Source organism: Anolis sagrei, chromosome 9, assembly GCF_037176765.1.
Source record: "Anolis sagrei isolate rAnoSag1 chromosome 9, rAnoSag1.mat, whole genome shotgun sequence".
In the NCBI taxonomy this organism is placed as follows: Eukaryota; Metazoa; Chordata; class Lepidosauria; order Squamata; family Dactyloidae; genus Anolis; species Anolis sagrei.
Genome location: NC_090029.1, coordinates 22,495,111 through 22,506,538, shown reverse-complemented (window position 1 = coordinate 22,506,538; position 11,428 = coordinate 22,495,111). Strand labels below are relative to the sequence as shown.

Here is an 11,428-nt window from a genome sequence, read left to right as displayed (position 1 = left end):
GGCTCGCAGCCACCGGGCAAAGTCCTTCAACCGCAGACAAACCTGTCCTGCCGCCACTCCCTTCTGCCCTTCCTTCCACCTTTCAGACTGAGATCTTATTAACAGCCCAATTGGGGGACATGAGAGAAGCCTCCCCGCAGGAGAACATATTCAGGTCCCCCCCTGGGCAACGTCTTTCTAGACAGCTGATTCTCTCACATCAGAAGCGACTTGCAGTATTTATTTATCGTGTCATCAGCAACCATACCATTGTATTACAATTCCAACAGAACAAAACAAACACACAGATTAAAAAGAAAAAAAACACACAGATTTTGAAAACTTGGTAGTTGGTTAAATGTCCTTTGACCAGTATCTGGCCACTTGGAGTGCCTCTGGTGTTGCCGCAAGAAGGTCCTCCATTGTGCATGTGGCAGGGCTCAGGGTGCATTGCAGCAGGTGGTCTGTGGTTTGTTCTTCTCCACACTCGCATGCCGTGGATTCCACCCTGTAGCCCCATTTCTTAAGGTTGGCTCTGCATCTCGTGGTGACAGAGCGCACTCTGTTCAGCACCTTCCAAGTCGCCCAGTCTTCTGTGTGCCCAGGGGGGAGTCTCTCATCTGGTATCACCCATGGATTGAGGTGTTGGGTTTGGGCCTACCACTTTTGGACTTTCGCTTGCTGGGGTGTTCCAGCGAGTGTCTCTGTAGATCTAAGAAAACTATGTCTTGATTTAAGTCGTTGACGTGCTGGCTGATACCCAAACAGGTGATGAGCTGGAGATGTCTCTGCCTTGGTCCTTTCACTATTGGCTGCTACTTCCTGGCGGATGTCAGGTGGTGCAATACCGGCTAGGCAGTGTAATTTCTCCAGTGGTGTGGGGCGCAGACACCCTGTGATAATGCGGCATGTCTCATTAAAAGCCACATCTACTGTTTTAGTGTGGTGAGATGTGTTCCACACTGGGCATGCATACTCAGCAGCAGAGTAGCATAGCGCAAGGGCAGATGTCTTCCCTGTGTTTGGTTGTGATCCCCAGGTTGTGCCAGTCAGCTTTCATATGATGATGTTTCTAGCGCCCATTTTTTGCTTGATGTTCAGGCAGTGCTTCTTGTAGGTCAGAGCATGGTCCAAAGTGATTCCCAGGTATTTGGGTGTATTGCAATGCTCCAGTGGGATTCCTTCCCAGGTAACTGAATAAACAAGCAAACAAACACTGTATTCTCAATTTGCTTCTGACATGATAAATAAACAGCCCAATGTGGAGCCTTTCTAATGGTCCGATGGGCCTCATTACATATACAAGCAGGCCGCCATAGAGGACTGAATTCTCCAACGACTGGAGAAATTACCAACACATGACTTACAAGTGACCCAGAGTTAAGAACGGGACTGGATCAGCCCGAAGGTGACTCAGGGCAGCGTACAAATTGGCAACAATTAGATGCTATATATAAATACATACATCGGTTAAAAGCAAATAAATAAATAAATCACATCATAGTACATCCTGGATTCATCGCTGACCTTGGGACTCCAGGTGTTGCCCATACCTGGAGATGCCAATTCTGGTAGTACATGCCTTCGTTACATTCTGATTGGACTACTGCAATGAACTCTAAGTGGTTCTGTCTTTAAAGAGCACTTGGAATCTTGAGCTGGTTCAGAGATCAGCAGCCAGGCTACCAATTGGTTCATTTCCTTGCTGCGGTACCTTCATCGGCTTCCAGTTTGCTACTGGGTGAAATTTAAAGTGCTGGTTTTCACGTTTCTCAAGCGCTCCTGGCATGAAAAAAAATCTGGAATTACACTTAAGACATGCAACTCTTCTGACTTGCAAACAAATTAAACTTACAAAAAAACTTACAGAACCTCTCTTATATGTAGTGTGGGGACTGGCAGTATACAAACATATATAAACACCTTTTTAACATTAAAATCCAAACAGTGACCATGGAGAGGGGGAAGGCTGCTCCAAGAGAGGAAGGAGTGGGGAGAGTAGAAAGGAGACAATGCAGAGAAAAGGGAGGCCCCTTTCACACCAATCAGGGTTCTTTTCACACGACAAGTGATGAAGTCGAGGAGGAATTTAAAAGGGTCTGGCCCTGAAGGAGAGACCCTGCGGACCTACCAAAGAGGGCTCGCTACAATGGTGAGCAAGAGAAGCCGCAATTAAAAGATTTCCCTAAATTCCCAAAAGAATCTCACCAAAGTTGAAGGAAGTGCCACCAAGATGATTTTATTGTGATTCAGCTGGAAAGGATGCAAAGCAGCAATATTTTGCCAAGCTAAGTATAACATGTACACAACTAAAAGCCTTTTTTATACAGAAACAGAGTTGTCAGGTTTGAATTTCCCACTCCATGACCCTCTGCTGGCTTGATGGTGTTTGGCTGATGCCTCTACAGCTGGGAGGAGTTTTGACCACCTTCTGAGCGCCTGGGCCAATCACTGGGCTTCTGCCGCCTCGGCGCCCCGACGAATCAGGAGAGAGGGAGGTGGGACAAGGGGAAACAATGCATTCTTGAGTGGATTAAGGAGATTATGAGATGTCCAAGTGACCAGCGAGTCTCGGGGGCCTGCGAGCCAGCCTTTGCTATTGTTATTGAGTGGCTGCAATAAACATTGAAGTCTAGCAAGCCTGCAATAATCCGGATTTTTCGATCATGGCTCAATATATGTCCATAGTTCATTATAGGAAAATCCATAGATGAAACTATGTCCTTAAAGGGGAGAAAAGTCTTGATGTGGGGCAAAAAGATTAAAAAAAATCATGAGGAGAGGCTTGGGGATTCCACTGAGCCAAGATATGGAGCTCTGCGTCACTGGGGCTGAAGCTTGTCCTTTGGTCCTTGGAGAACTATAACTCTCTCCAAGGTTTGGAACCAGTTGGCAGATCCACTCCCCGATCGCCTCATGGGGTGACCATATCAAGTCCCCGGGTCCTGGGGCTCCAGAAGGACAAAGAAGCAGCAATGGCAGGATCAGCGCAGCAGCAAAAGGGCTCGGTTTGACAATCAGCTGTTTTCCTTTTAAAATATATTCTCAAAAATAAAAAGGTTATTCCCAGAGGGCAGGAGCCCGAAATGTAAAAAGCAGGAGCCCGAAATGTAAAAAGTAGTGAGGTCTGTTGGAATTAGGACAATGGGTTCATATATCTGTGGAATGGCTGGGGTGGGGCAAAGAGCTCTTCTCTGCTGGAGCTAGGTGTGAATGTTTCAACTGACCACCTTCATTCACACCTAGCTCCAGCAGAGAAAAGCTCTTTGCCCCACCCCAGCCATTCCTCAGATATATGAACCCATTGTCCTAATTCCAACAGACCTCACTACCTCTGAGGATGCTTGCCATAAATGCAGGCGAAACGTCAGGAGAAATGCCTCTAGAACAGTGTTTCTCAACCTGGGGGTCGGGACCCCTGGGGGGTCACGAGGGGGTGTCAGAGGGGTCGCCAAAGACAATTAGAAAACACAGTATTTTCTGATGGCCATGGGGGTTCTGTGTGGGAGGTTTGGCCCAATTCCGTCATTGGTGGAGTTCAGAATGCTCTTCGATTTTAGGTGAACTATACATCCCAGCAACTACAACTCCCAAATGTCAAGGTCTATCTTCCCCAAACCCCACCAGTGTCCACATTCGGGCATATTGAGTATTTGTGCCAAATTTGGTCCAGATGCACCTGTGCTCCCTGCATGTAGGTGAATTACAACTCCAAAACCCAAGGTCAATGCCCACCAAACCCTTCTAGTATTTTCTGTTGGTCATGGGAGCTCTGTGTCCCAAGTTTGGTTCAGTTCCATCTTTGGTGGAGTTCAGAATCCCCTTTGATATTGTAAGTGAACAAGAAATCCCAGCAACTACAACTCTCAAAAGACAAAATCAATCCTCCCCTCAACCTCATCAGTATTCAAATTTGGGTGTAGCGAGTATTTGTTTTAAATGAATGAAAATGCCTCCTGCATATCGGATATTTACAAGATGATTCATAACAGCAGCAAAATTGCAGTTGTGAAGTAGCAAAGAAAATAATATTATGGTTGGGGGCCACCACAACATAAGGAACTGTACTAAGGGGTCACGGCATTAGGAAGGTTGAGAACCACTGCTCTAGAACATGGCTCTATGGCCCGAAAAAACCCACAAGAACCTAGTGATTCCAGCCATGAAAGCCTTCGACAATACCTGTTGTTATTGTTAGTGTGTTTCCAAATTGACCAAGACTTGACCCCTGTTATCCAGCCTGATGTCCTCTGCTCTAAAATCAGCACAGTAAATAAAGAGCAACACTCAAAAAGCAAGGGAATTCCAGACAAAAACCAATCAGGACCAGCTAACACCTAACACACAAGTGCGCAGGCGCAGAAAGGCCGCTTTCTTGCGGGAGAGATCAGACCCCGCCCTTTTGGCTCAAGCCTTCATGCCCCGCCCCGCTGGTTTCCCGATGGACGGGGCCGAGCAGGACTGACCCCGCCCTATTTTGTGCTGGCCACGCCCCTTCCGCGCTCATGTCCCTCCTTCCCGGCGCAGTTTCTTTTCTCGGCCTCGAGGGGGCGATGCAGCGCAAGGATTTTGGCAAGCCCCGCCCCCGCCTGCGCGCCTATTGGCTGCTGCGGAGCGGTAAACACGCTGCCATTGGCCAGCGCCGCCGCCGGGTTAGGCTGAGCCTGAGGGAAAGAGCGAAGGAAAGCAGGAAGGAAGGAAGGAAGGAAGGAGGGTTGCCCCCCAGTCGCCTCCCTCTCAGAGCGGGATGGTCGGGCCCCCGGCCCGGCATGTGGTCCCGGAAGGCCGCGCTTGAGGGCCAGGGCCCCGCCCCCAGGTTCTTCCTCGGCTCCCGAGATGAAGAGGCGCCCCCCGGCGGCCTGGGAGCGGGCGTGAGGATGGACGAGGACGAGGTGGACTTCTTCGAGGACGAGGAGGCGGAGGAGGAGGAGGGCGAGTCGGTGAGGAGAGGCCCGGGGTCGGGGCTTAGCAGGGGCGGGGCTTAGCAGGGGCGGGGCTTAGCAGGGGGCGGGGTCTAGAATAGAATCCTATCTAGACCATGAAAATGAACAAAATCTGGCTACCAGTATTAAAAAACTCTAAAATTACTACAGCAAAACAGCAGAGAGGAAACAACCAGGCACATCTTAACACCTCTCAACAGAACATTTTCCCAGGCTCAGCCAGGCCTTCAAATGCTAATGAAGGTGGTCAGCTGAAACATTCACACCTAGCTTCAGCAGAGAAGAGCTCTTTGCCCCACCCCAGTCATTCCACAGATATATAAACCCATAGTCCTAATTCCAACAGACCTCACTACCTCTGAGGCACATCTTAACACCTCTCAACAACCAGGCACATCTTAACACCTCTCAACAGAACATTTTCCCAGGCTCAGCCAGGCCTTCAAATGCTAATGAAGGTGGTCAGCTGAAACATTCACACCTAGCTACAGCAGAGAAGAGCTCTTTGCTCCACCCCAGTCATTCCACAGATATATAAACCTATTTTCCTAGTTCCAACAGACCTCAATACCTCTGAGGATGCTTGCCATAGATGCAGGTGAAACGTCAGGAGAAATGCCTCTAGAACATGGCCCTATACCCCGAAAAAAACCTACAAGAACCTAGTGATTCCAGCCACGAAAGCCTTCGACAATACACAGAATCTTATCTCCTTGTATCTTCTATTCTGTCTTCTATCTATATAAACAAAAATGTAAGGTTCGTCTGTGGGATTAACATAACTCAAAAAACACTGGGCAAATTGACACCAAATTTGGCCACAAGACACCTACTAACCCAAGGAATGACTGTCACTCAAAAAGATTTGATTTTGTAATTTGGGAGTTGTAGTTGCTGGGATTTATAGTTCACCTACACTCAAAGAGCATTCTGAACTACACCAATGATGGAATTGAACCAAGCGTGGCACACAGGACTCCCATGACTAACAGAAAACACTATAGAATGGTTTGGTGGGCATTGACCTTGAATTTGGGAGTTGTAGTTGACCTACATCCAGAGAGCACTGTGGACTCAATGATGGATCTGGATCAAACTTGGCACGAAAATGTTCATATGCCCAAATATGAACACAGATGGAGATTTGACATTTCGGGGTTGTAGTTACTGGGATTTATAGTTCACATACAATCAAAGAGCATTCTGAACTCCACAAACAACGGAATTGGGGTAAACTTGAACACTAAGATCATCAGGGGAGGCCCTGCTCTCTGTCCCGCCTGCATCACAGGCGCGCTTGGTGGGGACGAGAGACAGGGCCTTCTCAGTGGTGGCCCCTCGGCAGTGGAACGCCCTGCCTGCCGATATCAAATTGGCCCCCTCCCTGCTGGCATTTCAGAGGAAAGTGAAGACCTGGCTGTTTGAACAAGCATTTGATCAAACAGTGTTATTGAACATAGGAATACGGAATAATAGATGATGAGACTGGATTCTGATTTTACTGTTGAGGCGCTAATGATTGTTGTACGGATGTTTAATGATTTAGCCAAACCGAACACGGTTTGTGTCCTTTTTAAGGGCATATGCCGCGGCAATAAAAGCCGCAAAGAAAACTTTCTTTGCGGCCACTATTGCGTCTGCAAAAAACCGTCCGGCGGAGTTGTTTCGGATTGTCAGAGGTCTTTTAACTCCCCCTATGTCAGGTGGGAGCCCTGACAACTCGGCAACGCGCTGTGAAGCATTTGCTCGGTTCTTTGCAGACAAAGTCGCTTTGATCCGCTCTGGGCTGGACGCCACATTAAATGCAGTCTCTGTGGATGTGACACAAGCACCTGCTTGTCCGATTTTGTTGGATTCTTTTCAGTTTGTGAAACCCGAGGATGTGGACAAGATACTTGGAGGAATGAGACCCACCACGTCCATCCTAGACCCCTGCCCATCCTGGCTTCTGAAGGAGGCCAGAGGGGGATTGGCCGAGTGGGTAACGGTGGTGGTTAATGCCTCCCTCCGGGAAGGCAAGATTCCAGCGAGCCTAAAACAGGCTGTTATAAAGCCGCTGTTGAAGAAACCATCACTTGACCCCACTAAATTGGACAACTTTCGGCCTGTTTCCAATCTTCCCTTCTTGGGCAAAGTCATGGAAAGCGTGGTGGCCTCACAACTCCAGGTATTCTTGAGAGACACGGATTATCTGGATCCGGCACAGTCTGGTTTCAGACCGGGACATGGTACCGAGACGGTCTTGGTCGCCTTAGTGGATGATCTGCGCCGGGAGCTAGACAGGGGGAGTGTGTCCCTGTTGGTGCTCCTGGACCTCTCAGCGGCCTTCGATACCGTCGACCACGGTATTCTTCTGGGGCGCCTTGCAGAGATGGGTCTCGGGGGCACTGCTCTGCAGTGGCTCCGGTCATTTCTGGAGGGTCGTACCCAGAAGGTGTTATTGGGGGACTCCTGTTCAACGCCACGGCCGTTGACCTGTGGCGTTCCTCAGGGCTCCATCTTGTCCCCCTTGCTGTTTAACATCTACATGAAGCCGCTGGGTGAGATCATCCGGAGTTTCGGGGTGCGGTGTCACCTGTACGCAGATGACGTCCAACTCTGTCACTCCTTCCCACCTGCTACTAAGGAGGCCGTCGAAGTCCTGAACCGGTGCCTGGCCGCTGTAATGGTCTGGATGAGGGCGAACAAACTGAAACTAAATCCAGACAAGACAGAGGTACTCCTGGTCAGTCGCAAGGCCGAGCAGGGTATAGGGTTACAGCCTGTGCTGGACGGGGTCGCACTCCCCTTGAAGGCGCAGGTTCGCAGCTTGGGTGTGACCCTGGACTCATCGCTGAGCCTGGAGCCCCAGGTTTCAGCGGTGACCAGGGGAGCATTTGCACAGCTTAGGCTCGTGCGCCAGCTGCGCACGTATCTTGGGAAGTCTGACTTGGCCACGGTGGTACACGCTTTGGTCACATCCCGCCTCGACTACTGCAACGCTCTCTACGTGGGGCTGCCCTTGAAGACGGCCCGGAAGCTTCAGCTAGTCCAACGCGCGGCAGCCATGTTGTTAACAGGAGCAGGGCGCAGAGAGCATACAACACCCCTGCTGTCCCAGCTCCACTGGCTGCCGATTTGCTACCGGGCCCAATTTAAGGTGCTGGTGTTATCCTACAAAGCCCTAAACGGTTCCGGCCCAAAATACCTTGCAGACCGCATCTCGGCCTACGAGCCCACGAGGACCTTGAGATCATCCGGGGAGGCCCTTCTCTCGGTCCCGCCTGCCTCACAGGCACGTCTGGCGGGGACGAGAGAGCGGGCCTTCTCGGTGGTGGCCCCCCGGTTGTGGAACACCCTCCCTGCTGAAGTTAGACAGGCGCCCTCCTTGATGGCCTTTCGTAGGAGCCTGAAAACATGGCTCTTCGAGCAGGCCTTCAACTGAGTGTATCATTGGAACGAATCTGGAATGGACTATGACTACGAAATTGACTATGACCCCAGGATTGGACGAAGCGGATTTTTAGCATAAGTATATGTTATGTAGTAGTAGTTTGGTATGTATTGTCATGATTTTCTGTACACTGTCTTTCTATGTTGTTGTTCACTGCCACGAGTCGCCCCTAGGGCTGAGAGTGGCGGTCAATAAGTGCAAGAAATAAATAATAAATAAATAATAATAAATTATGTTACAATTGTTTTTAATTGCCCTAAACTTGTCTCGTGATGTTTTGTATTGATGTTGTTCACTGCTTTGAGTCGCCTGAGGGCTGAGAAAAGCGGTATATAAATAAAGTAAATAAATAAATAAATAAATAAATAAACTTCCCACACAGAACCCCCATGACCAATAGAGAATACTTAAGGTCATCCAGTTCAACTCCCTTCACCAGGGCAAGAAAACGTATTCAAAGCCCTCTGACAAAGAGCCATCTACCCATAGATATAAATAGATATATATGATTCACACACACAGAGATATAGTATCATAGATTTGAAAGGGACCCCTAAGGGAGGACAATTATATGTTGCATATTCCAGAGTCGGCAAACCACACTATCTCCACATCAACACGGACAAAGAAACAACAAGAAACACTGCTTACCCACAAGTATAAAGAAATTACATATATGGGAAACCAACACTTTCTAGTTACTTTATTTCCCAGATCACGATACTGGGTCACAGCAACGCATGGCAGGGGGATAGCTAGTAAATATATATAAAAGCATATAAAATCACAGCAAAACTTCTTTGAAAGCCTGCCTGAATAACAAGGTTTTAGCCCAGGCCTGGGCAAACTTGGGCCCTCCCTCCAGGTGTTTTGGACTTCAACTCCCACAATTCCTAACAGTCAGGAATTGCGGGAGTTGAAATCCAGATCACCTGGAGGGCTGAAGTGGGCCCATTCCTGCTCTCACCCAGCATTTATTTATGTATTTATTTAATCAGAGTTTTTATACCCCGGTCTTCTCACCTCCAGGGAGGGACTCATACCGGCTAACGCATTGATGTTATGTTGACTGGGTTCTGGCCTAGTCTACCTGTCCGAACATATCTCCCACTGCAAGCCACCTAGGACCTTAAGATTGTCTGGGGAGGCCCTGCTCTCGCCCCCCCCCTATCAGAATTGCGCTTGGTGAGGACGAGAGACAGGACCTTCTCCGTGGTGGCTTCTCGGCTATGGAATTCCATCCCAAACGAAATCAGATCTGCTACATCTCTCCTGTCCTTCCAAAAAAAAAGTGAAATCCTGGCTCTGGGATCAGGCCTTTGCGGACTAGACTGACTTGTTGGCAAAGTTACGGTTTTTAATGGACTATGATGGACTGCTTTTAGGATAACTACTGAATTTGGCATTGTATTTAATATTTTTATATTGTTTTTATACAGTTTTTATGTATATTTATGCTTTTCTTATTGTGGGCACTGTGCTGTGCCAGTTGTTAGCTGCCCCGAGTCCTTCTGCGGAGATGAGATAGGACGGGATATACATGCCCTAAATAAATAAATAAATAATGTTGGTTCCTGTTCACAGTCACTTTGTGTTAAGAATTTCTTGGCATTCTTCATTCAGAACAGGTTGGCTATTTTCTCCCGTCTTAGGATGAGGTAATGTGATTTGCTCCAGGTCTCCAAGCCAAGTGTTTCCATGGCTGAGATGGGATTCAAATCCTGGTTACGGGGACTGACTTCTAGTTCAACACTCCCAAGTGGTTTAAGCAGACGAAGAGAAAAAGAAAGGGCCTGAGGCTGTTAGGAATTGTGGGGATTGAAGTCCAAAACACCTGGAGGGAGGGCCGAAGTTTGACCATGCCCGGTTTAACCTGCTACTGGAAGGAGAGCAGGGAGGGAGCTGTTCTGGCTTCCCAGGAAAAAAGAAGAAGGAGTTCCAGAGTCAGAGAAGGAAGGCCCTATTCCTCCAACTGGGCTTGAGATTAAGGTGAGACCTAAAGAAGGAAGGGGATCTCTGGGCCCAGAATGCATGTTTGTGCAAGGACACACCGTCAACCAAATAGCCTGGACTTGAGCTGTCATTACATAAATATGACCATCAAAACAAAGTGAACTTCTTTTGTTGGGAGGTGACTAGCTGGCCCGGATTTCCTTTCAGAGTAAATCATGAAAATGAACAAGATCTAGCTACCAGTATTTTTTTAAAAAAACTCTAAAATCAGGACAGTAAATACAGAACAATGCTCAAAAACAGGGGAGTTCCAGACAAGAAGGAATCAGGGCCAACGAATCACCTCCCAACAAAGGACTCCCCTAGGTAGGAAGCAGCCAAGCTTTGTAGCTGCAAGACCATTAAATACTAATTAAAGTGGCCAGTTATGCCATTCACACTTGCCTAGTTTCCAACAGACCTCACAACCTCTGAAGATGCCTGCCATAGATGTGGGTGAAACGTCAGGAGAGAATGCTTCTGGAGCATGGCCAGACAGCCTGGAAAACTCATAGCAACCCAGAAAATATATTGCTATAAGAAACAACTTCCTAAAATACTGGGCCCCCAGAAGCTTGAGGCCCTCGATTTGCAAGTATAAGAGCCAACCTAAAGAGCGAGCAGCTGGAGGAAACTTCTTCCCAGAGTGGCCTGAACCCAGGTTCAACCTTGTAGCCTTTCTGGCGTTCTCTTGCATTTGGTCCACATCGGTCTCATTCTCATTTTGTGCAGTTTCCCCTTCTTATTTGTCAGTGACGGTTACGCTGAAAGCAGTAGCCTCATCTATATGTACAAAGCTTTGGGATGGCTATACGTGCTACTCTGGGTCAGTTCCCCGATTCCTGGGACAAACTGCATTCATTCTGCAGTGTAGATGGTGCATCCTGAGATAGGAAGAGGCAGAGATAGGAAATGAGAGAGAAAGGTCTCTCCACTAGCAATGTGCATTTGAAGTCATTACAAAATACAAAATAGTGATTCCGTAGGCCCTGAGGATTGCCTGGGAAGGAATCCCACTGGAGCATTGCAGCACACCAAAATGCCTGAAAGTTACCCTGGACTATGCTCTGACTTACAAGAA

At 48.3% G+C, this 11,428-nt stretch overlaps 1 protein-coding gene across 3 annotated transcripts in view; it reads left to right on the top strand.

The window, feature by feature from the left end:
* The first annotated feature begins 4,517 nt into the window (after nt 1-4,517).
* PPIP5K1 (diphosphoinositol pentakisphosphate kinase 1) overlaps nt 4,518-11,428 on the top strand; it is a 31,302-nt gene continuing 24,391 nt past the window's right edge. For all 3 annotated transcript variants that reach the window (XM_060755484.2, XM_067471360.1, XM_060755483.2), the window contains exon 1: nt 4,518-4,919. In XM_060755484.2, the coding sequence (XP_060611467.2) occupies nt 4,533-4,919 (387 nt within the window). In that variant the 5' untranslated portion in view covers nt 4,518-4,532. The remainder of the gene's footprint in view (nt 4,920-11,428) is intronic.